This window comes from Borostomias antarcticus (genome assembly GCF_949987555.1).
Source record: "Borostomias antarcticus genome assembly, chromosome: 3".
NCBI lineage: Eukaryota > Metazoa > Chordata > Actinopteri > Stomiiformes > Stomiidae > Borostomias > Borostomias antarcticus.
This window is the reverse complement of record NC_140236.1, coordinates 19,240,273-19,265,907: the sequence shown is the minus strand read 5'-3', so window position 1 is coordinate 19,265,907 and position 25,635 is coordinate 19,240,273. Positions and strand designations below refer to the sequence as shown.

General features: G+C 48.4%; 1 protein-coding gene across 1 annotated transcript; it reads right to left on the bottom strand.

The window, feature by feature from the left end:
* LOC311330094 (uncharacterized protein) lies at positions 1-25,385 on the bottom strand. The gene is made up of 5 exons (XM_084462066.1): positions 25,147-25,385; positions 16,096-16,490; positions 13,332-13,492; positions 4,117-4,249; positions 1-3,722 (listed from the first exon to the last, which is right to left on the bottom strand). Exons 1-5 carry the CDS (start codon positions 25,343-25,345, stop codon positions 3,546-3,548), a joined length of 1,065 nt encoding a protein of 354 aa, XP_084318192.1. The 5' UTR covers positions 25,346-25,385; the 3' UTR covers positions 1-3,545.
* Between the last annotated feature and the right edge of the window lie 250 nt (positions 25,386-25,635).

The window sequence follows — 25,635 nt, the reverse complement described above, 5'->3', positions numbered from 1 at the left end:
CCTGCTGTCTTTGCGCCGTTTCACTATCTATCCAACATGGTAAGGTAGACCTGGTCCAGGGCGATATCTATACAGATAACGCCCTGTTACTCTCAATGCAATTTGCCTATTGCTTCATCGGCCCGGTCGTCCGAGTCTACAGACAAAACTGTTTCGTTACTCACCAAAGTAAACACATCGTTGGAAAGATGAAAGCCTTTTCTCCTAAGTCGCTACAGTTTGTAGTCCCCCACCTTTCAAATAAAAGGCAAATTTGTACACTTAAAATGTTTTATATCCACAGCGCATCGACTGTCTTCTTCTACCGGCGAATCGGCGCTCTCCGCTTTGTTTAGCCTACTCACTGCTGCCGCCCATGTCGGGGATGATGCATTACATCTTAAAGTCTCTCAACACCATTTAAGATGTAATGCATTATCCCCGACATGGGCCCCCGTAGGATATCGCCGTGGACCAGGTCTAATGGTAAGGCAGCTCTGAACCCTTTCTCATCTTGAGAATAATTGAATAGTTGCAGTCTCAATGATGACCACCTCTTATTTTAATATAATTTGTACGTTTTATAGGCCTAATTGTATTTGTGGTTGTCATACATATTGGGAAGTTTTTACCATGATCTCTGTGTCTGATTATAGCCAACCTAGCTAATGTTAGATAAACGAACCATAACGTTAGCTGTAATTGGCAACAGTTTTTAAAAAGCTGTCTGATCCAGCTAGCTATCTGTCTTTATCCAGCATGTTGACGTTAGCTAGCCTAATGTTTGGAATGTCAGCTAGCTGTGTTAATTATCCTAGCATGCTAACGTTAGCTCTCAATGCATTTGCTTTTGGTAACGTTAGCCCTCCTGTGCAATGGCAGAAACACAGCGCACCATACTGTACTCTTCCCTGGCATAAAATTTACTTGCACCAGGTGCAAACTGTGCTGTAAGGTTTCCGAAGCGATAGCCTACCATAACTGTTGTGAGCGTGCTTGTATATAGGCCAATACAATAGGCAACGTTACGAAGTCAAAGTTGGATATAAGTCAGTTTGTCTCCACAAGAATCTCCCGATAATCTCTCGCTCAAACTTAATTCGATATAATGTAGACTTTCTGATAAATAGCCTATTGTTGTAATTTATGCTGTTTTGCATAGGCAAAATAACGATGCTATTACTAATCGCTTTTATAATTTCCCCCCTTTTCTTGTAGCCCGATCACTACATTTCCAATACTGGGACTCGGGAGGTCCAGGTCCCGCGCTTCAGGGCTCTGGAGGTGTGCAGGTCCTGGGGGACAGGTTGCAGCCAATGTCACCTAATGATATTATAAATATGTTACAACACCTCCCTGTTTTATGAGAAAGTAGCCTATGTCTTAATTGAATGTCATGTTGTATGCGCAACAATTACCTCGGAAAATAAAGACGTAGCCCTACAGTACCCGTGCGGGTTTTTGTCATTTATTTATTCTCACATTGAGATCTTGATCAAACTAACACACCTGCTGTGTACTGAATCGTTTGTCCTAAGGTCTTGTATTGCAGCGTTGTGATGCGCATATAGAGGCTATTGTGCTAAAATTATTACTACATTTCAGGGTGGGTGGAGGGGAAGATATTAAGTCAAGTTATGTTCCTTTCATAATTTACAACTCCAAATAATTGTAATTCTGCAAAACATTCTGAAAGTTGTGTAAGCCTAATCATCACTGTGGCATCTGCTCCACATAATGTTGATCATCCCAGTACCTCCGACCCAACTTCAGGAAGCATATTGCGCATTTTGGGATTAAACAGCTCCAGTAGCGATATTCTATTATAACCAGAGGGCATTACAATAACATTCAAAACGAGATCTATTGACTGCATGACCTGTTAGTCTCCAGACCCCGGAGTAGGCTATACCCCTTGACCGCTGCGCTCACGGAGTCGTAGTGCACGGCCCTCTGTCTCCAAACTCATCGATTATGTTGAATCGCTGCGCTACGCATGCAGTCTGCCACATATTAGTAGGATCAGTAGGCTAGCCTATATGTACGCTACATCCCCAGCCCCTTTCTGCAAAATGTATTGTGTTGCCTTTGTATGTGAAATGAGCTATAATGATTTAATTGATCTGACTAATAATCAGTTATTGCAGTGGTATTCCGCTCGATTCCCTATATCACCACAACTGACAGATGTTGAACCCAGAACAGTAACGTTTCAGTGTTCAACTGGCTTTGTTGGACTCCTACTAAGATAAATAACGTTAGACTGGTGAACAATGCGGATGTTATGTCGGTTTCACAGTGCAAATGATCCGTCTTCTGGCAAGACCCACAATTGCAATTTTTTGACTAAATAGGTACTGTTCGTAGCTGGCTGAAAGCTATAACGTTAGTCTAATAGCCCAAGCCTCCAAGCTTGCGTGGCCGGCTGCAGGGTGCTTTTCCTCGGTGTCGTGGGGGAGACTTGCCGTCGTTATACCTTTATCGTACTTTTCCCAAATAGGCCTAATGCAAATTCGAGGATACGGCCTGTTAGGTAGCGTGCATCTTTATAATGTTTGGGGGTTAATATAATATTAAGGACTTTGTAAATGCCCCTGGTTAGCAGCTAGAAAAATGGCTATTGATCTGGCTGTTGCGCGATCTAGCTCGTGTTGTCTAGCTCAGAGCGGTGGTAGCTATGGTAACGTGGCACACGCCTGTCAATCATAATGATTCCAGTTGATCATTTGCTCAGAGAACTGTCAATCAGTTGTTATGAATCACGCCCAGTTTTGAGTGAGTGAACTTTTTGAGTGGCAGATTCAGACCTATAAAAACATATTTTAAAATATTTTTTATGGATGAATTCTGAAATAGTTAAACACATTTGTTTTGTTGTTGCCTAAAGATATCTGGAAAGTGTTATATTGAATTACCATGTTATTCCTTTAAGTACTTTCAAGTAGAGTAGTCAGTGTAACTGACCCAGGTGGTCAGTTCAATAGTGTACTGCACTACCACTTGTCTGGAAAGCAAAAAGTTGCAGTCAAACTGACTCATCACTACTCTCTAGATCACGAGATACAGAATAAAATGCTTCAAACAAGAAAATAAATACAATAGGATGAACCAGGTTCCTAATATAATGAGTAACAGAGTCATCCATGAAAACACCTCCCTTGTACATCCCGACTTTACACCCCCCGAGAGGAACAACCCTGACCCTGAGAGGAACAATGTGAGGAGGTGGAGCTTCTACCTTCCGACAGGAAGTCAGGTGTTTGAATGGACTAACCTGGCCTGGGGCTGGTTCCCAGGATTGACAGAATAACCCTGATCTACAAGCAAAACGCTTGCAGAGTGTCTTTCTGACATGTTGTCCAGTCTGGGACTAGGGTTAATCTGTCTCTGGTAAACCAGCCAATCCAGAACCAGGCTGGCACAGTAGACCACCCCCGCGGAAGAACCGGAAGAACACCTCTGGATAAACTAGGCCTGAGAACAGGATGAGCTTCTGTGGGTGAGCCAGGCCTGAGTGAGCTCAGCTCCGCCCCAGGCAGCTCCTCCCTCAGTGCTGGGCTGGGTCCCTAGCCTGCCCCCTGCTGGAGGTTCCTGTCATAGTTCTCCTGGCAGATCCGGACCCTCTGGGTGAGGTAGCGTGGGTCAGAGATGCCGCGCAGCAGGTCGTTCTGGACCAGGCACAGGTCATACAGCTCAGCGCTGGAGGCCGTCCGCGTCTCCGCTCCCCCGGGGGCCAGGAACACCTACACAACCAGGTCACAACCAGTCACACAACCAGATAACAACCAGGGGACGCAACACAGGCAGGTGGAAGGACCAGTAAGGAACAGTTTCGATCCATCACCCTGGTTACTGTAGTGAATTTGAGAAGGAAAGCTTCTTGCCCACCTTGCTGTGTATAACGGGCCCAATGTGTTTTATTCTTATGTCTGGTATTCTTATATCATATACTTCTATATTTGATATTCTATTGCTGTACTTGTTTTAGCATTACTTTATTTTATTGCTTGTTTTTGTGGTCTACATGAGGAGAAGGTCTCAAGTGAGCATTTCATTGTATATGGTGCAAGCACAAACACACACACACACACAGACAAAGAAACACACGCTTCCAAACACACAGCCAGCAGTGCGTGCCTTGGGATGGACGATGGTGTTGTGGTCGTCGAGGCGGATGTTGTCGTCGATGAAGATGTGCTGGACGTGCCGGTCAAAGGGATCCACCCACAGAGGCTTTCCCCCCCGGAGGGAGTAGCTGTTCCTGGCCCACCTGCACACACACACACACACACACAAGGTCTTCATCCAGGTAAGCCAATATATCCAATCAGAAGCCAAATCAGCCTCTCCACACCACCCACTATCTGTGCGGGCCAATCAGCATCCGAGCAGATTCTAATTGGTGTCAACGAATATCATAGCTTGTTCCCAGAAGTTCTTGCCGTAATGAGAGCTTGTGAGTACTCAGAATAGGAAGGATATAATAACCATAGAATTAGAAACAGGTAGTTACTGGTATTTGCTGGTAATTTCCTAGTAATAATCTAGATATTAACATCATATTACCCTGGTAACTACACAGGTTACTACTACTAGTATCTAGTGGTAATTGCCATGTATTACCCTGGTATTACTATGGTATTACCGAGCTGTAATGTAAAGTGGTAACAAAATATTTAACCGCTTAAAATCCTATATAGCATAGCTTTAAAGGGGACAGCAAATGCAAAACTCCCCTTTCAGTGTTTTTGCATATACATTTGAGTCTCTGATGGCCCTACTAACACACAAACGATCAGGTAAGACAACCCATTGATTTTTTTGTGGGTGGCGAAATGCAGAAAACCCAGCTCCCAGTGGGCCACCCAATTCTATCTATTTTTCTGACGTCAGAAGCATAGACTCATTATGATAATCACGCCCTCGTTTGAATATCTCCACCTACCTGCCTCACCTGGCTATAAAGGTTCCAGTGTTGCTGGCCTCGCAAGCTAGCATAATGTCTGCATACGTTAAGTGCTCTGTTCTTGGGTGTAATAACCAGCATAAATCGCTACATCATCTCCCAACCTCAGTGGACAGAAGAGCTGAGTGGATTAAGTTTATTTTTGATGGCAACGTACCCGCTCAAGTTCCTAAAAGGCTGTTGGTCTGTGTTCACCATTTTTTTCCAGATTGCTTTGTCAACCTGGGTCAGTAGCCTACAATGCAGGATTTTCAAGTTATCTCAACCTGAATGATAAAGCTATACCTACTGTCCATGGAAATCATGCAGGAAGTGTAAGTAATCTGTTTCTCTTTGTCTAGGCTATAGCCTAGTACTAACGCTAGCTAGCTAACAACTACACGTTAGCCTCACCCCAGATGCATGATAGGCTTATCGTTGATCTAGCGGTTAGTAAACTTGATCAAATGTTTAGATGTGGACATCGGATTCCCCTCGGCCAACAGAATCTAGCCAATCAGGAGGATTTCCCCTTTGCTGTCATTCAGCTGGAGGAAGTTCTGAGCCATCCATTCCTTCACGTCGCCCAGGCAGTAGGGCTGCTCGATTAATCGGATTTTAATCTAGATTAAGATCTGGGCTGTCAACGATCATTAAAACAAAATAATCGCCATAAAACGATTTTGCACAAATCAAGTGCACCCTACACTGCAGAGCTATACTGTCTCCCATGGGAGAAATGTATCTAATCCAAAGAACATTGTTAAAAAGAAAAGCAAGTCAACATTTAATAAATTAATTGTTATCAAAGTCAATGTATAATTTGATATGTTAAGAAAATGTTAAAACTTTTGATAAAAAAAAAAAAAATTCAATGAATAATCGTGTTAAATAATCGTGATCTCAATATCAATCAAAATAATCGTGATTATGATTTTTGCCATAATCGAGCAGCCCTACCAGGCAGTCCTTCAGGCGGTCCAGATCAGCGGGGTCATCAGAATTGAGTGGTAGGTAGAGCTGAGTGTCATCCGCGTAGCAGTGGAATGAGATGTTATGGCGTTGAATAACTTGACCAAGCATGTAGAGGGAGAACAGAATGGGACCGAGGATGGAGCCCTGAGGAACCCCACAGGTGAGGTTGGCTTGTCTGGAGGAGCTGTCTGCTATGTGGACTGAGAGTTCTGTTGGTAAGGTAGGATTTGAACCACAGCAAGGCGGTATGAGAAATGCCAACCGCCTGCTGGAGGCGGTCAATGAGGATGCCGTGGTCTATGGTGTCGAAGGCTGCACAGAGATCTAGGAGAACAAGGGCAGCACACTTCCTGCAATCGGAGATGAGTAGCAGGTCGTTCGATACCTTTAAGAGAGCAGACTCAGTGCTGTGGCCAGGTCTGAAGCCAGACTGAAACTTCTCCAGAATGTTGTTATGTTGGAGATAAGGCCACAGCTGATTGAGGACAGCCTTTTCCATGATCTTAGACAGGAATGGAAGCTTGGAAATGGGTCTGTAGTTACTGAGTAAGGAGTGGTCTAGGTTAGGTTTCTTGAGAAATGGCTGCACTACTGCTTGTTTGAGGCTGGAGGGAAAAATACCAGTAGCCAGTGAACTGTTGACGATTGCCAGGATGTGTGGTGCTACAGTGTTGATCACCTCTTTAAGGAGGGGAGCTGGGACAGGGTCCAGAGGGGAGGAGGCTGGCCTCAGCGTGACGGCCATCTTGGAGAGGGATGGGATGTTGATTGGGCAAAAACTGGGGAAGGTGGATGAGCATCCCTGGATAGTGGCTATGCCCGGGTGGAACATGGGATGTTTTTTCTGATGTTGATTACTTTATCAACAATGGGGCAATGATGGAGAAACTTGGCAGGGCGTGATTGGGAGGCATGGCCGCCACAATCTGAACCCGAGTGGTGTTTTGTTGTTGGACTTCTGTGCTAGTCACGGTTTGTCCATAACAAACACCATGTTCGAACACAAGGATGCCCACAAGTACACCTGGCATCAGAACACCTTAGGCCGAAGGTCGATGATAGATTTTGTTATCGTATCATCTCATCTGAGGCCATGTGTTTTGGACACTCAGGTAAAGAGAGAGACAGAGCTGTCCACTGATCACCATCTGGTGGTGAGCTGGTTTCGATGGTGGGGGAAACCTCTGGACAGACCTGGAAAACCCAAGCGTGTAGTGAGGGTGAACTGGGAACGTCTGGAGGAAGAGCCTGTCCGGAGAGATTTCAGTTGCCACCTCCGGCAGAGCTTCTCTGGCATCCCTGTGGAGGTTGGGGACATCGAGCATGAGTGGTCGGTGTTCAAAGCCTCCATTGCTGAAGCTGCGGCTGGGAGCTTCGGCCTGAGGGCCATAGGTACCTCAAGGGGCGGTAACTCTAGGACACCGTGGTGGACGGCGGTGGTCAGGGAAGCCGTCCGACTGAAGAAGGAGGCCTTCCGGGATATGTTAGCCCGGGGGACTCCAGAAGCAGTTGCAGGGTACCGACTGGCCCGGAGGGCTGCGGCTTCGGCCGTGACCAAGGCAAAGCAGCGGGTGTGGGAGGAGTTCGTAGAAACCATGGAGAAGGACTTTCGGTCGACACCAAAGTGGTTCTAGAAGACCATCAGACACCTCAGGAAGGGAAAGCGGGGGACAATCCAAGCTGTATACTTGCTGTATCCAAGCTGACTAGAGCCCGACCGATATATCGGAAGAGCCGATATATCAGCTGTTTTTAGACCTTTTTAACGACGGTATCGGCCGTTATGCAGACAATATGCAGCCGATATGTCCCTATTTAAAAAACATTATTTCCGCCTGTATTTTTCCCACGTAAACGCTGTAAAAAAAAAAAAAAAAAAGGATATTTCTACAATTATCCAGTAGAGGGAGCTCTAATGCAAGTGAATTGCAGCACCCGTGCCTCCCATATCCACAGCAAAGAGTCAACACACGACGTGCCTGCCCTGCATTACCGATAGTGCCTTTGGTAATAAATTAAGGTTTGTGCACTAACTTACTACACAGTTTGGAACATTTACGAATACTCAGCAATGAACCTGTGAAAGTTTACGACCACACTGCTTATCAATCCTCATTATCGATCGAGCTATGTAACATTTGGTTAACTATTTGAGGTGGCTAGCAAGCTTATTATGAAGTGGCCGTGAGGCAGGTGGTAGTTTTGCTTACCGCAAGATGTTATGAGGGGAAAATGGATCTAATGTTAGCTACATTTGCAGAGGACATTGCTGTATTCTCAAATAAATAACCAGCTGAAATAAAATGGTGATTGAATGCATCACACCGTTTTGTTCTTTTAATCTGAGATAATGATATTAGTTAGCTTGTAACGTAAGCGGAGGGCTACAAAACGTGTCAGTCAAGACAAACATGGCAAGCTGTGCTCAGAGGCGCGCGTCTAACTTAAGTCTGGGCGAATTTAGCTTGATATGAGCCGAGTAGGAATGATGCCTGAAAGGGCTTGTACAACCACCAGTTTGAATTGTTCGCCTACCGCCCCCCCAGACCACGAGTTATGGGTTATGGGTATAACCGGCCACCATAGAGATGAATGTGTCCCACTGACGGTCAATGGGGCTTGTTCTCCGTTATACTATACTCCGCATGGATTGCGGAAAAAAATCCTACGACGGAAAGACTGCCCGCGCGAGTGAAACTTCCTGCCCTGACCGGAGGTTTCTCTTGAGCAGTGGCATTGTATGTGATAAAAAAATTAAAAAAAACATACAGGAAAACTACAGTAGCCTAAATGAGGGCACCACAATACTGTGCGCTGCACTTAAGAACTCTCCTGCGCTCTAACCCCCCCACCCACACACACACAGAGCAATGGCACGCAGGGAGAGAAAGAGAGCAATAGGCCTACTGTCAGAGGCACATTGACACAAACCTAAATTAAGAATAAAATTAATCTGACACAACCAATATCAGAGCAAATGACAGGGCAGTCGACACCACTATAGGCCACATCGCGCTTGATTGCCGCTTGGCACTGCTTTAACGCACCCTCTTGGTGTATGGAACAAACTTCTAAATAAAGTGAATGCGCAGTGTGGTTCACCCGCTGGAAAAACATCTCCATGGAGAGAGGATCTCCTCGGTAGTAGCCTACAACTGATAATCACTCGACCACTGTATGCGCTTGAAATTATGGTGCGTTTGTTTATAACTGGGAGGTGACAAATTGCGACTTGCTACTAGGAATGATTAAATAAAACGCCGCATGAACTTGCACTTCCTGCAAATTCGGATATGTTTCTCAGCCCCCAGTTGCCGGCTGACGTCAATATCATATCATCATCATATCATTCGCTATAGCTCAAATGCACACAGGTCGGAGGTAGGTATTTTGCCACTTGCGACTTGCCACGTCCGACCACAAACGAATGCACCATTAACCAGAAGTTTAATAAATAGGTCATCACACACATCATGCCAATCACCAAACCCTAACCTATAGCACACACATCGTATCGGGTGAGAAATAGACAGCTACATAGCGACAAACACCTATAATATTATTATGACGATATCCTAATATAATGACCGGAATATCTCCCATTTGTCCGGTGTATTGAAATCAACGGAAACCCTGCTCTCAAGTCCAATTGACGGAAATCCGTTGTGGAGATGGAAAACTTTAACCCATGACTCCGTTGGAGTTAGTAGGCTATTCAACTCCATTCCAAACTGCTCAAAACAAGGCTAGCTAGATTCTGTAGGCTGAAAAGAATCACTGATGTCCATCTCTTGACATTTGGTCTTATAACAACAATAATAATAACGATAATCATCATAATAACAATCATAAAAATGTTTGAAACTGGAAACCTGATTTATTGTAATTTTTTTACTTATTTTTTTATATATCGGTCCAAAATATCGGTATCGGTCAGCTAAGACTCTCCTAAATCGGTATCGGACCCAAAAATCTGATATCGGTCGGGCTCTACTGCTGACCTCAACTGAGGAGGTTGTTGAGCTTTGGAAGGAGCACTTTGAGGAACTCCTGAACCCGACTAATCCACCCTCTACGATCGAGGCAGAGCCGGAAGATGATGGGGGGTCATCGTCAATTTCACATGAGGAGATCACTGAGGTAGTCAAACAACTCCACAGTGGCAAAGCCCCAGGGACTAATGAGATCCGTCCAGAAATGCTGAAGGCGCTGGTTGTTGAGGGGCTGTCTGGGTTGAAACACCTCTTTAACATTGCGTGGAAGTCCGGGTCAGTGCCAAAGGAGTGGCAGACTGGGGTGGTGGTCCCAATATTCAAAAAAGGGGACCAGAGGGTGTGTGCCAATTATAGAGGCATCACATTACTCAGCCTCCCAGGGAAAGTGTACTCCAAGGTGCTGGAAAAGAGGGTCCGGCCGATAGTCGAACCTCAGATCGAAGAGGAACAATGCGGATTTCGTCCTGGTCGTGGAACCACCGACCAGCTCTTCACTTTCGCAAGGATCTTGGAGGGGGCTTGAAAGTTTGCCCAACCTGTCTACATGTGTTTTGTGGACTTGGAGAAGGCTTATGACCGGGTCCCTCGAGAGGTCTTGTGGAGGGTTATGCAGGAGTATGGGGTGAGGGGATCCCTACTTAGGGCCATCCAATCCCTGTACACCCAGAACGAGAGCTGTGTCCGTGTCCTCGGCAGCAAGTCGGACGGATATCGAGGCGTAGTCGTGCGGAGGTGGGTTTGCAGTTCGGTGAGCTGGGGATCGCGTCGCTGCCATTTGCAGATGATGTGGTCCTGATGGCATCATCTACCTGAGACCTCCAGCACTCTCTGGATAGGTTCGCAACTGAGTGTGAAGCGGCTGGGATGAGAATCAGCACTTCTAAGTCTGAGGCCATGGTTCTCAGCAGGAAACCGGTGGTCTGTCCGCTCCAAGTAGGAAATTAGTCCTTACCCCAAGTGAAGGAGTTCAAGTATCTGGGGGTCTTGTTCACGAGTGAGGGAACCATGGAGAGGGAGTTTGGCCGGAGAATCGGAGCAGCTGGTGCGGTTCTGCAGTCGCTTTACCGCACTGTTGTGACGAAAAGAGAGCTGAGCCAAAAGGCAAAGCTCTCGATCTACCGGTCTATCTTCGTCCCCACCCTCACCTATGGTCATGAAGGATGGGTCATGACCGAAAGAACAAGATCACTGGGGTCTCCCTGAGAGATCGGGTGAGAAGTTCAGTCATCCGGGAGAGACTCGGAGTACAGCCGCTGTTCCTTTGCGTCGAAAGGAGCCAGTTGAGGTGGTTCGGGCATCTAGTGAGGATTCCTCCTGGGCGCCTCCCTAGGGAGGTGTTCCAGGCGTGTCCGGCTGGGAGGAGGCCGCGGGCTAGACCCAGGACTAGGTGGCAAGATTACATCTCCGCACTGGCCTGGGAGCGGCTAAAGATTCCCCAGGCAGAGCTGGTTGATGCTGCCAGGGAAAGGGATGTCTGGGGCCCCCTGCTGGAACTGCTTCCTCCACGACCCGACCCTGGATAAGCGGATGAAGATGGATGGATGGATGGATGACTTTATCAGAAAAGAAGGACAAAAATTCCTCGCAACTGGCCGGGGATGGATCCTGAATGACAGTGGGGGTGGGGGGTGAACAACAGAATTGATAGTCCTGAACAGTACTCTGGGATTGTGTGCATTATTAGTGATGAGGGTGGCAAAGTACTTGGCCCTTTCAGCCTTTACCACTTTATGATAGGCTCTCTGCTTTTCCCTCAAAATCTCAAGAGAGATCTGTAGCCCAATCATTTTTCCACCTGCGGTCTGCATGTCTCCAGGCTCTTCTCTGTACTCTGATGGTGTCACTGAGCCAAGCCATAGCTCTGGGTTTTGGCTTTTTCAGACTAGGCTAGTCGAGGCGAGGGTTGAGCGACAGGAGGTGCTGAACATGGAAGTGAGTTCCTCTGGGTCAGATGACATCTTACCTGCCCTGCTGTTTTGGGCGGCCATGAAAGCAGAGGAAAACCTAGGGGCTGTCTGGGTGTTAATAAACCGACAGAGGCACGCAGAGGATTTAGTGTTAACAGGGGGGATGGACAGGGATGAGGTAAACAGTAAGGCCTTATGGTCACAGTCAGCATGGGCTACCACAGTCTCCATGTCACTGATGGGAAGGTTGACTGAGAGGACAAGGTCTAGTGTATGTCCTCTTCTGTAGGTAGAGCCAGACACATGCTGGGTCACACCAAAAGAGTTAAACAGATCCATGAATTCATTTTCAAAGGCCCGGGTGGGATTATCCACATGGATATTAAAATCCCCCACGATCAGCACCTTGTCATGACTAGGGATGATTTCAGTAAGGAGATCTGAGAATTGAGATGTAAAATTCTTGGTCTCCTTAAAAACCTTGCTTTCTGTCGGGCGGTAGATTATCATGATCAGGAGGGGGTCAGTTGTGCCCATTTTCACCAACTGAACCTCAAAACTGGAAAAAGTATGTCAGTTCAGTTGAGAACAGGTGTATTTGTCCTTATATAGAAAGGCCACACCCCCTCCAGTCTTACCCCGTCTCGGATTGCAAAAGTAATTCCAGCCAGCTGGGCAGAGTTCATTGAGAGCGGAATAATCTCCCGGGACTTGCCAAGTTTCAGTGATGAAGAAGAATGACAGCTCTTGTCTGGAAATAAAGTAGTTCAGGATGGATGTTTTTTCCTTCACCGATCTTGGGTTCAGGAGTCCCATTTTCAGCGCGTCTCCACTCGCCGACGAGGTAGGTGTCAATACCGGCATATGCCGGTCCTGAGGCCGGGGTGGGGAGGGGGGTGACGGCGCGGAATTCAAGCCAGCCCGCTGTTTGCGTTTAACTGCTGCACCGGCCCGATGTCCTCGGCGTCGCCCTCCGCCTCTCCGATGGATTCGTCGGTCAGTACTCCAGGGTCCGTGGGGAACAGTAAAGAGAGATGACAGGTTCACCTGCTGCTCCTCGCACCAAACAGGGATTTTCTCCATTGAGGCACGGATGTCATAAAGCGCTCTCCGGTCATATGTGTAGATGATCAGGTTTGTTTGGAGGATACTTTGACATAGTAAAACAAACAATAAAAAACAAACGCTAGGACAGGTAGCAAGTGGCTGGCTGCTCTCGGCCGTAATGCCGGCATCTTGTGTGTCAAAGATAGTGCTAGTTAGCTCATCAGCTCGTGTGAGTGGGTGTGTGGGTGAGTGTGTGTGGATGTGAGTGTGTGTGGGTGTGAGTGTGTGGGTGGGTGTGAGTGTGGGTGCGTGTGTGTGTGTGTGAGAGAGTGTATGTGGGTGTGAGTGTGTTTGTGTGTGTGTGTGTGAGTGTGTGTGGGTGTGTGTGGGTGGGTGTGTGTGGGTGGGTGTGTGTGGGTGGGTGTGTGTGTGTGTGTGAGTGTGTGTTGGTGTGTGTGGGTGTGTGTGTGTGTGTGTCCGTACCAGTCGAAATGGTCCTGGAAGCCCCCCAGGCCGTGGGCGGAGCTGAGGTTCTGGTAGAGCGCCCTCTCTCCGTCCCGGCTGGACACGCGCTCGCCCGCCCGGGTCAGAACCACCCCCTTCCTACTGCAGCGCAGCTGACCCGCCTCCAGGGCCACACTCAGCTGAGGGGACCACAGGAGGAGGACAGAGGAGAGAGGAGGAGGAGAAAGAGAGAGGGAGGAGGAGGAGAAAGAGAGAGGGAGGAGGAGAGGAGGAGGAGAAAGAGAGAGGGGCGAGGAGAGGGAGAAGGTGGAGGACCCGAACAGGGAGAAGAGGGGAGCAAGAGAAAGGAGTAGGAAAAAAGGAGGAGAGAAGGAGTGTGGGTATGGTAGGAGGAACATGGAGGGAGGAGAAGAAGAAGGAGAGGGAAGAGGAGGAGGAGAGATGGAGGATGGGAGAGGAGGAGAAGAGAGAAGGACAAAAGAGGGAGGAGGATGGAGGAGAGGACAGTTGATGGTAAAGCTTTAATTGGAGTCACACACACACACGCATGCCCCCCTACACACACACCCTGCAGGAATGTGTTCTGTTCAAGCCCTCATTCTCTCCACAGCGCCTCCTGCCTGCTCCTGCCTCTCCTTCCTCCCCTCCTCCCTCCCGAGAGCCTGGGTCTGGGCTGGAAGCAGCAGTCTATGAAGGTGTTTCTGACTGAGCTGTTCTCCCCCAGACAGACAGAGACAGAGTCTGGTATCTCAGCTCTCAGTCAGCTCACACAGCTGCACTCTGAACCAGCGACTACAGCTGTGCTGTCTGGCTAGAGGGACTCCACAGTAACAAGCCACTAGGGATGTGAAAACACCAGCATTTTCAACTGCCATACGATACCAATTAAATGACATGATTCTCAAAACCCATCCTTCTGTTTCCTTCCTCATTCTGTTTGTCTCCAGCCTCCTTCCCCTCACCCATGTCCAACAAAGCAAAACAAAGCCTTGACGTGACCTCTCTCCCTCCTCTCTCTCTACCACCTCTCTCCCCCTCCACTTCTCTCTCCTCCAACCTCTCATTCTCAATCCCTCCTCATATCCTCTCTCTACCACCTCTCTCCACCTCCACTTCTATCTCTCCGTCTACCTCTCACCTAAATCCCTCCTCTCCTCTCTCTCTCCACCTGCACTTCTATCTCTCCTCCTACCTCTCCCTCCTCTCCTCTCTACCACCCCCTCTCCCCACCTCCACTTCTATCTCTCCTCCTACCTCTCTCCTCCATCCCTCCTCTCCTCTCTCTCTACCACCTCCTCTCTCTCCACCTCCACTTCTATCTCTCCTCCTACCTCTCCCTCCATCCCTCCTCTCCTCTCTCTCATCTGCTCTCTCTTCACCCTCCCTCCCATAGTCTCCCTCTTCCCCTCTCTACTCCTGTGCTACACAGAACACAAGTGACTAGAACTTACTTTATCTCAACTTTATCTCAACTAACCTAACTGTATTGAATTGCTCAACTTGAATACTTGCATCAAAAAACACAATTTGATTCATGTAATTTGAATTTGCATTGTTTAACTTGAATAACTGCATTGAAAAACTAAATCTGAATAGCATCATTTGAAATTGAATTTATTAAAGCAACAATCGCGATATTTGGACCTTTACAAACATGTCTGGTGCTAATTCTCCAATTAGATTTACTAAAAGTAAGCTGAATCGTCCAAACAGTCTACTCAGAAAGATAATACATTGATATTTATTACCTTTTAAAACTAGTCTATGGATATCATGCATGGATGTATTAATAGAACATGCAATGATATAATGGCGGAGGTGAGAAAACCGAAGCCAAACATCACAGAGGAAGCCAGAAAAAGAAAAAGACAATCTGATAACTTTATGACAGTACGACAGTGCACAGTGTAGGAGCCTGTGGTGACGCAGTTCCGAGAAAACTGGAGAAAATGTATTGCTTTAAGTTTGAAACTGAATGTAATATAATGAAATTGAACTGAAACCATATTCAGTTCTCACAATTCAAATTCGCTTCATGGTATTCAAATTCAAAACTTTTCTATTCAGATTCCAAACTTCAGTCTCACTCCGGGTCCTGAGGAAGAGCAATCGAGTGCTGATTCACAGAATTCCTTTTCAGCCAATCAGCACCTTTCACTCCCATTTGACAGGATAAATTCAGTCTGCTTCTGCATCAGTTTGTGAGTTTGGGTACTAAACCACCGAATGTGTAATAAATGGAGATCAGATCAGTTTTTAAAATTTGGTATAAAATCCGAATTGAAGTATGGGTTTTTGTGACATCATCCCTACAAGCTACTACAGCTTAGCAGGTTAGACTAGAGGACAGAATAGGAAGTAAGGAAGGAAGGAAGGAAGGAAATAAGGAAGGAAGGAAAGAAGGAAGGAAGGGAGGAAGGAGGGAAGGAAGGAAAGAAAGGAAGAAAGGAATGAAGGGAGGAAGGAAGGAAGGAAGGAAGGAAAGAAGGAAGGAAGGAGGGAAGGAAGGAAGAGGAAGGAAGGGAGAAAGGAAGGAAGGAAGAGGAAGGAAGGAAGGAAGGAAGGGAGGGAGGGAGGAAGGAAGGAAGGAAGGAAGGAAGGAAGGAAGGAAGGGAGGAAGGAAGGAAGGAAGGAAGGAAGGAAGGAAGGAAGGAAGGAAGGAAGGAAGGAAGGAAGGAAGGAAGGAAGGAAGGAAGGAGTAACGGAAGATAAGAGTAGAATGGATGGATGTTAGTGTGAGTGACTGACACCTCCCCCCCGGGGCCCCGGCTCTGACGCCCACCTTCAGGTCTGGGAGGTTGGGGAAGAGTGGGTGGCTCCCCTGGGTCAGGGCCCTGGACACGGCCGACAGCACGCGGGGTAGGTCGGTCCCGAAGGTCCGGAACAGGACAGCAAAGTCCTGTCCGTCCTCCTGCAGGTCCCTGAGCAGCTGGAAGAAGCAGGGCAGTATCCAGTGGTAGAGCTGGCCGTCCTCTCCCCTCACCGCCAGCTGCTCGTCCGCCGCCCAGCCCTCCGGCCACCGCAGCAGCGCCAGGTGCTCCTCCAGGACGCCGCGGAAACGCCGGCCCGCCGCAGAGCTGGTGAAGCCCGCCACCCGGCCAAACTGGGAATAGTAGCTGACGGCGCCCTCACATGGCGGTGCCAGGGATGGCGAGTCACTCATCCACTCCCATTTACCTAGTTACATAAGCACATATATGACCTCATGGGTTAGGATTAGTAGAGGAGAATACTAATCTAACTGACATACCAACAGTGTAGCTATCTAAAGACGTCCTGATTCCACATCATAAACTACGGTTTAGAATTCATTTGCCACCTCTGTAAAACCACGTTTTAATCTATGACAAGACGACGACCTGAGCTAATATTATATATATATACAGTAGGACCCCACTCATCCGAACTTCAGAGATCCGAACCTCCCGGTCTACCGGACAGGCTTAAAAAACGTTTTTTTTTTTTTTTTTGCCTGCTATCTGGTTACTGGTGGGATTTTCATTACAGTACTGTACCCTACTGTGAATAAAAACAGAACTGTATGTAGACTTACATGTTGCCTGTAGGCTGTAGCCTACTGTCACGTTTCATTTCTTTGTTACTCTAATGTCGAGCGCAAAATGCAAACGAGTCTGCTGCGTGAGAGCTGCATTCTTTGGTAGCCAGAAAGCGCGTCAGCAACCTGAAGCAGAGGAGCATCGAGTCATTTTTCGTTCCCAGTTAATGGACTTCAGAAACACAGACGTGTTGTGAGCATGCAGATTAGCCTACGAGACCTACTGTATTTGTTAAATAATAGCCTACAGCCTAGGCCACGTAAGCCTACATCTGTTGTTTTAGAGACTTTCTTTTAGGCTACAATAGCCTAAGACACGACAACTTGTCTGTCATTTCATTTATTTATTTCTTGATTATCATTTGTGACCGCCGCTGGTAATTTGGTCCTCAACTAGGCATTTTCATTTTTCAGTTTTTTACAGATTATGAAAGTGCAGATTGTAAGCTTCAAATGAGGTCTCATACATTGAAATCTGAACATATTTGAAGAAGATATGCTTATTTGAATGCTAGTACTGCCAAATCAACTTAGCTGAGAAATCTCCCTCCAAAGTTCTCCAACATTTTCACACCTCTGACTGCCAGGTAATGGGCGTGAACAATAGCCTGGTAACCCCACCCCCAGCCACTCCCCCACTGGACGATCTGTCATTATCTGTCAGAGTGGCTGTCAACTTGGGGTATTACCTGAGTGGCTGCCAAGTGGGGTGCTCTCTCACTGATGACCCCACACTCTTTGAGTCAGTATTAATCTTGTGTTGTGAATGCAGTTAAGAACAATATAAGATGAAGTTCAAATTTAACGTTCTTTATTGTCACATACATGATATAAAGTACAAGCATAAGTAGTTAAGTGTACAAAAAAAGGCAACAGTCTAAGTGTTAAAGTGTACAGTCAGTTGTCTGTTTTATAGACAAGGTGCATAGTGTTCATTGTGATCAAGTGTACAACAAAGTAATAACAGTCCCCAGCTCAATACTCAAGGTAATAACAACAGTACTCAGCTCAGTATTCAATATTCTAACAATGCAGTCTGTGCAAGTCTGTGCAAGAGAACAAGCAACGCTTCAGTATACAAACAGGAAAACAGGAAAGGCTGTGGCCTTTCTCCTGCAGTGCTGTCCGTCCTGATGATCTGCAGTGAATCTACAAGCGGACAGTCTTGTTCTGAGCTGCTGTGGAGTTTGGCGGGGGACATGTGACGTCTCGTCCCTCATCAGAACAGAACTCTCTGATCTTGTCAAAGAGATACGTCTGTCTGGCCATGTCCAGTCTGGGTGGGGCTTGCAGAAGAAGACCTTTTCTGGGGGGCAGGACATCAGGCTTGCGCAGCAGCTGAAACTCGACTGCCGGTGCATCACGGTGTTCTCTGGCCACAACCATGCCAGGTCTCTCAGCATCAAAACTGCAATAGAATAGAAGGAAGAAAGTACATTAAACTATTGCCCACAGTACTGGCACTCCATATAGATAAAATAGTACCAGAATGTGTTGATTAAATAGACTAGCTAATGCATGATAGGATGAACGTATTCTCACCTGTTGTGCAAAATCAAAGCTGTATGTGTCTCATTCTGTTTCTCTCTATAATATATAGCTACCTAGCTCGATATTAGCTGCCTCGCTGGCTAGTTTAGGAACAAAGGGCTAGCTCAGCTAACTAGCATGTTAGCTGACGTTAGCTAGCTAGCCTTTGTTAGTTAGTGCTAGTGCCTTTGTTATGCTAGCTAGACTTAGTCACTTGTTTAGAAAGGAGCTACTGCTAAACGACTAACGTTAATGTAATGTAAACAGCACAGATAGTATAAAGATCAGCTTACCCCAAAGCAAAGCAGAATGCTTGGCGGTGGTGTGAATCTGGTACCTCGTTCGACGTTTCGCTTGGTAGCAACAAGTTGATACAGTCATCTCTGTATCACAGGTCATCAAGAATAAAACTCCGTGTACGAACGAGTCCTGCTCTGCTGGAGTTTTAGCTGCTCTTAAAACTCTTTCCATGTCCTGGATGCCTTCCCCGTCTTCTCTTTAGCAAAAGCTGTAGCATCCATGGTTTAACTTGGGACTGAATGTAAACAAAGCCGGCGTGTTGGGGAAGGGTGGGGGGCGGAGAACCCGGAAGCAATAGCCAATGAAACCAAATCATGCTAATCGATCTGCCCGCCCCCAAACCCGGCTCGAAATCAGCTAAAAACGAGCTTAGTTTGCAGACTAATTAAACGTATTTCGTGAACCTAAAACTGTTGTCTGTTATAGTAAGTAGGTGCTTCACAACTTCAACTTTGGTAATACACAAAAAAAAAAAGAAAAAAAAAAAAAAGAAAAGATTTTTGAGTTATTTTGCCCCCTAGCGCATTTCGGGGTTTGCTGAGTTGCGGACCAAATCACCAGCCGCTGTCACATTTGCTCTAATTGTTCTAATGTTGGGTTGTTTTTAGGCTATACCCTGTTGTTCTGCGAATACAGTAGCCTATCGATGCAGCGTAAGCCTCATTTGAGAATAAAGTACTGTATTTGATCAAAGCACGCACTCAAGTGGAAATTCGTTTATTTTATTATAGGCTACTGTAGGTCTATTATAGGCTAGGCTATATGAGTTTAGTTGGCTATTTGATTGCAATTTTGATGCATTTTCACAAGTAATTAAGTATTTATTGGTCTATTATGAGTCTATATGAAACAAGTATACCACTTATTGAATTTGGTGCATTTTAACATAAGTTTCAGTCATTTCAGAGATACGAACAACCTGCGGTCCCGTTGGGTTCGGATGAGTGGGGTCCTACTGTATATATATATATATATATATATATACATATATAAATAATATTAAAGCAATACAAAGCGTTATCTCCGGTTTTCTCGGAACTGCGCCCCTACATGCTCTGCGAGTAATTGCACTGTCGTTCTGTCGTAAAGTTATCAGATTGTCTTTTTCTTTTTCTGGCTTCCTCTGTGATGTTTCACTTCGGTTCTCTTTCAAACATTCGTTTCGATGTTTCACTATGGGATGCGCTTGCACGGACCCTACGGCGGAAGCTTTACACAATGTCTGTCCTAATTGGACAGACTAGGCGGAGGGGCTCGCCGAGCTTCCGGCTGTGGAGCCAGAAGTGGCGCATCACCTCTCCCGCGTGTCACACCTCCCCTCAGCCACGGAAGCGGCTTCTGGCAAGAATCACCGCATCTATAGGTCCTGTGGCCAGTCTGCACAAGCCCTCAACGCCGTGGTGCTCCTGGCAGCCTACCAGGCGGAGCTGCTGGTTGACCTGGAGGCTCAGCTGTGCGAGGGCCGGTCGCCTGTGTCCCTCCTGGCGGAGATCCGCGCTATCCAGGATTATACCCTGGGGGCTCTGGATGGCGTGACCCAGTACACAGGGAGGACCATGGTGTTGGCCGTGGCGAGCGAGAGGAGGGTTTGGCTTGATCTCACGGCCCTTCCAGAGAAAGACAAGTCACAGCTCGCTGACGCGCAGGTTCACCCACACCTGCTGTTTGGGCCCACTCTCACTGACAAGCGGGCCACAGTGAAGAAATAGCAGAAGGAGGGAGAGGCCCTTCAGTCAGTCCTCCCCCGGAAGCCGAGACCAGCTCCACCGAAAGGACCGGCGGGCCGGGAGGGGCATAGAGGTCAGCGGAGTAACGCTACCCCAGCTCCTCCTGCCCCCCCTCAGGTCCAGTCGGGGGCGGCGCCGCCAAGGGCGCGGGACTCCTCCACTGCGAGAGGGGCACCGTGGCAGAAGAGAGGAAAAGGGGGCGCTCCTACTAGCCGGCCAGCTAAAGGCGGACCTCCCCCCAGCTCCGCCGCCAAGAGAAAGCTGCAGTAGCTTTCTCTGCCGGGGGAACCCTGTTCCAGGATTCAGGGTTCTCCCGAGCCCAAGATGCTGAGACTGTGCTGCTCAGAGGGTATCGTGGGGAGAGACAGAAGTCTCCTCTCCAGCCTGCAGCTCCCTCCCCGTTCCCGGTTGGGACTAGACTCGGGGAGCAGTTCAAAGTCTCACCAAGCACTTGTGGGTTCACATGTAATAAAGGCTCGTTCAATAAAGCCCTGTTCTATAAGGCCTTGTTCACAAGAGCCAGAAAATCCCTTTCTACTCCCCATCCCGCCAATAGGGGGCGCCATTGCCCCTCTGGCGTCTTCCCCGCCGCCTCGGAGTCCCCTCGCAGAGCGAGTGGAGAACTGGCGCGCATGTGCAGTTCCCCCGTGGGTGCTGGCCACGGTCTCTCGGGGATACAGGCTACAGTTCGCCATGACACCACCCCAATTCTCAGGGGTAGTGTATTCAGTGACGACAGGGGAGTCGGCATCGGTTCTGGAGGACGAAATTTCATCTCTCCTGAGAAAAGGGGCCATTCAAGTGGTTCCTGAGGCAGATGAAGCGGCTTCTACTCCCGTTATTTTCTCGTGCCGAAAAGGGGGAGGCGGATACGACCCATTCTGGATCTGAGGGTCCTGAACCGTCATTTACGGTGGTACAAGTTCAGAATGCTCACGAACAACGAGTTCTGTTGCATTCAGTCCGCCCCAACGACTGGTTCACGTCTGCACACCTGCAGGATGCGTATTTCCACATAAGCATAATACCTGCATACAGACGTTTTCGCAGGTTCGCTTATTGGGGTGTGGCTTACGATTACCTTACAGTCCCGTTCGGTCTCAGCCTTGCCCCCCGGCTGTTCACAAAATGTGTGGAAGCCGCCCTTCAACCACTGCGGTTGAAGGGCATCAGAATCCTCGCATACATCGACGACTATCTGCTCTGTGCCCCGTCACGAGAGCAGGCAGTCAGGGACACAGACACGCACGCACCTGGCTGCGCTCGGCTTCAGGATAAACCTGGCCAAGAGCTCGCTGGTGCCGGCTCAGTCAATAGAATACCTGGGGATCAGGCTCAATTCTATTACGTTACGAGCTACTCTGTCAGAGAGACGCATAGTCTCGTTCAAGCAGTGTCTGGCCCAGTTCCGTTTAGGGGCTTGGGTCCAGTTCAAGGTGTGTCTACGTCTCCTAGGCATCATGGCATCTACTATCTCGGTGGTCCCGCTGGGTCTGCTCATGATGAGAGATTTTCAGCATTGGGTCAGGGGACTGCGCCTCTGCCCACGTCGTCACCTGCCTCGCCTAGTGAGAGTGTCTCAAGCCGGCATCTCGACCCTGTCCCCATGGAGCAGCCCCACTCTATTCGATCTGGGCTCTCCCCTGGGGTCGGTATCGACCAGAACAGTGGTCTCAACAGACGCATCCCTGTGGGGGTGGGGCGCTGTTTTCGAGGGTAGAGCGGTGAACGGGCAGTGGTCGACACAGCTCCGCCTAGCCCACATCAATTGCCATGCCATTGCCAACAGCAATTCAAGCTGCTTGTGGTGTTCTTAGCACTGCAGCATTTCCTCCCCTGGTTACACAGTCGTCATGTTCTAGTCAGAACGGACAACACGACCACAGTGGCATACATCAATCGTCAGGGCGGCTCTCGCTCTCTGGCTCTATGCAGACTGGCACACAAGCTCCTGATATGGTGCAGCCATCATCTCGCCTACCTGCGCGCAGTCCATGTCCCGGGCGAACAGAACTCGGGTCCAGACCTGCTCTCCAGATGACATCCCCAGTACGGGGAACGGGGAATCTCTTTGCGTCAAGCGCAAATGCGCTCTGTCCCCTGTTCTTCTCTCTGAACAACGATGCGCCCCTCGGAATAGACGCACTAGCTCACCCATGGCCGAACGTGCTCCTGTACGCTTTCCCCCCAATTGCCCTGATCACTCAAGTTCTGACCAGAGTTTGGGAGGGGGGCTTGTCACTGATTCTGATCGCGCCGTGCTGGTCGGGCAGACCGTGGCTGGCGGAAATCAGTCAGCTACTCTCAGGGCAGCCTTGGCTCTCCCGTTACACAGGGACCTTGTGTCCCAGGCACAGAGCAGGTGTTTCATCCTCATCCGGACCGACTGGCCCTGTGGGCTTGGCCTGTCCGGGGCTGAATGTGAGCATGGATCACTCATATAGTAAACAGCCTGTGGCGGTGCGGACCGACCTGGTCCATTCCCATGCGTGTGAACCTGACGCGCGGGTGGATGTTCTCTCTCCGACTGACCCGTTCGGCCCTGTGGGCCTCGCTTGTCGGCGATTGAACGTGGACATAAGTGAACTCACACCGGGTGTGATCGATACCATGCTTAACGCCAGGACACCGACTATGCGGGCGCAGTACTCCATTAAATGGCGTGTTTGAGAGATGGTGCGCTGAACAGCACATTATCTCTTTTCAGTGTTCCGCTGCAAAAGTTTTGTGCTTTTTGCAATCGTTACTGGACAAGGGCCTGTCCGCCAGTACCGTTAAGGTATACTTGGCGGCCATCTCTGCCCATCACGCAGGCTTTGGTTCCTCCACTCTGGGCGAGGACCCGCTGGTGCGTTGGTTCATGAAGGGTGCGCTTCGCTCATGTCCTGTATCTAAGCCCGTGACTCCGTCCTGGGACCTCTCCACTGTGTTGGGTGCGCTCTCTACTCAGCCCTTTGAGCCGCTGGAGAGCGTTGACATGAAGGTTTTGACACTTAAGACAGCGCTGCTGTTGGCTCTGTCCTCAGCTAAACACGTGAGTGATCTGTCAGCCCAATGTGCATGGATTTTGGTGCTGGGTTATCAAGAGTTAACCTGCGTCTTAATCCTGCGTTCATGCCCAAAGTCATGTCCGCTCCCACCGGTATGACTGTGGAACTACAGGCTTTTCGCCCCCCTCCTTTCTCCTCGCCTGAGGACCGGAGGCTCAATTGCCTGTGTCCCGTGCGTGCTTTACGCGCATACATGGACAGCACCAGTGCTATTAGACAGAGCTCCCAGCTCTTTGTCTCATGGGCTCCTACCTGTGTGGGGAAGCCTATTTCCAGCCAGAGGCTGTCGCACTGGATTGTGGACGCTATTTCTATGGCTTATGAAAGCAAGAGTATGCATCCCCCGGCTGGCCTCAGGGCGCATTCTACTCGGGGGATGGCTGCCTCTTGGGCACTGTTCAGGGGCTTGTCGGTGCAAGATATCTGTGCAGCAGCGAGTTGTTCTACACCCCACACGTTTGCCAGATTTTACCGACTGGATGTGACTGCGCCGTCTGTGGCTCATGCAGTCCTGGGTGTCGGTTCGTTTTAGGGGCGTGGCTGTTGGTCCTCAGCTGTTCTATATCCATCTATATCCATCCCATAGTGAAACATCGAAACGAATGTTTGAAAGAGAACTTAAGGTTACTGGCGTAACCCGGTTCTCTGATAACATGAGTGAGATGTTTCACCGTTTAACCCGAATTGCACATACACGGGTTCAGGAAGTTTGATCGAGAATGACATTTGGCGCGGTGACGCAGGTATATAACCTGGGAGGGCGGGTCACGCGTCGCTTGTCTGTCCAATTAGGACAGACGTTGTGTAAAGCTTTCGCCGTAGGGTCCGCGCAAGCGCATCCCATAGTGAAACATAAAAATAAAAAAAACATCAGAATAGTTAGCTACTACTGTGTTGTTTAAGCACAACGTTGCGCATGCGCACTTCGACTGAATGCTGCGTCCCGGGGGCGCGAGTTTTAAAAGGTAATAAATGTCAATGTATTGTATTATCTTTCTGAGTAGACTGTTGATGACCGCGATGTATTGCTTTAATATAAATAATATATAAACTGGTGGCTACCTTTACTTAGTGATGGTGAAATGAGGCTTTCTGAAACACAGATCTTCTAGACACATTGTATCGCAAATAGATGCATCACACGTAAATGTTTTGTACACTACTGACACCTGCGGGCAAAGATAATTTAGAGCAGCCAATATCACGTCGCACCGAAACTCTGGCATCGCGAGACTAAGTGCCGGAGGCTGAAACATTGCTGATTTAATCGATTTGGCCACACCTCTAGTAACCGGTGTGTGCTGCATATAACCAAGGGAAGGGGAAACGTATATGGTGTGTCTTTTTATTTATCTGGACCCTGAATCTGCAATAAAGTTGAACAAACTCCTGCAAAAGTTGGTGGGTCTCGCCTCTTTATATTGACCACTCGAATCTCAAACTAAACCGATCACATGACCGAGGCCTCGCTTGTCATCGATCACATGCTTCTCGGAAAACGAAGTCTCGGTTGTATTATTTATTATAATACCTCCATGCTCTCGATACGGGGCTTTCAACAGAACCTGCCCTACATGCTCGACACGCGCCTCGGAACTTCGCTCGCATACACATTACGTTACAATTATTGTTTACGTCGACTATGAATCTGGCCTACAGCGTAACATCACCTTTGCTCATCCTCCCCCAGGTCACCGTTGTCAGGAAGGACTCCAGCGCCGCCACGGTGCCTTGTCCTGTCACAGCGTCAGACACCAGGATAGTGTTGTTCAGGTCGATGTGGAGAATTAACTTATTTTTCAAGGACAACCCGGGAGGGAGCGGCACTGTTACGTCCCCCGGGGTCGGCGTGCCGAAGTCCGGTTCCATGACATTTTTGCTGGCACACTCATCCCGTTCACCGGGACCATCTGCTCCATTCACGCAGGAAGAGATGATGTGATCACTTATCGATGTATTATCTGACATGAGGGAGTTGTGCTGAACGATTACGATAGACTGTTTAAAAGGAAGAGGGATGGATCACGCCATCGCTCAACCGGCTTCTTCTGTTTACTTCCTCATACTGATGACGTCGCTGCTTCTGTTCGGAGGTGAAGCGGCTCTCAGCGACACTAGCGCCCCCTACAGAAAGGTTGGTCTGAAGCACTGCCTAACCT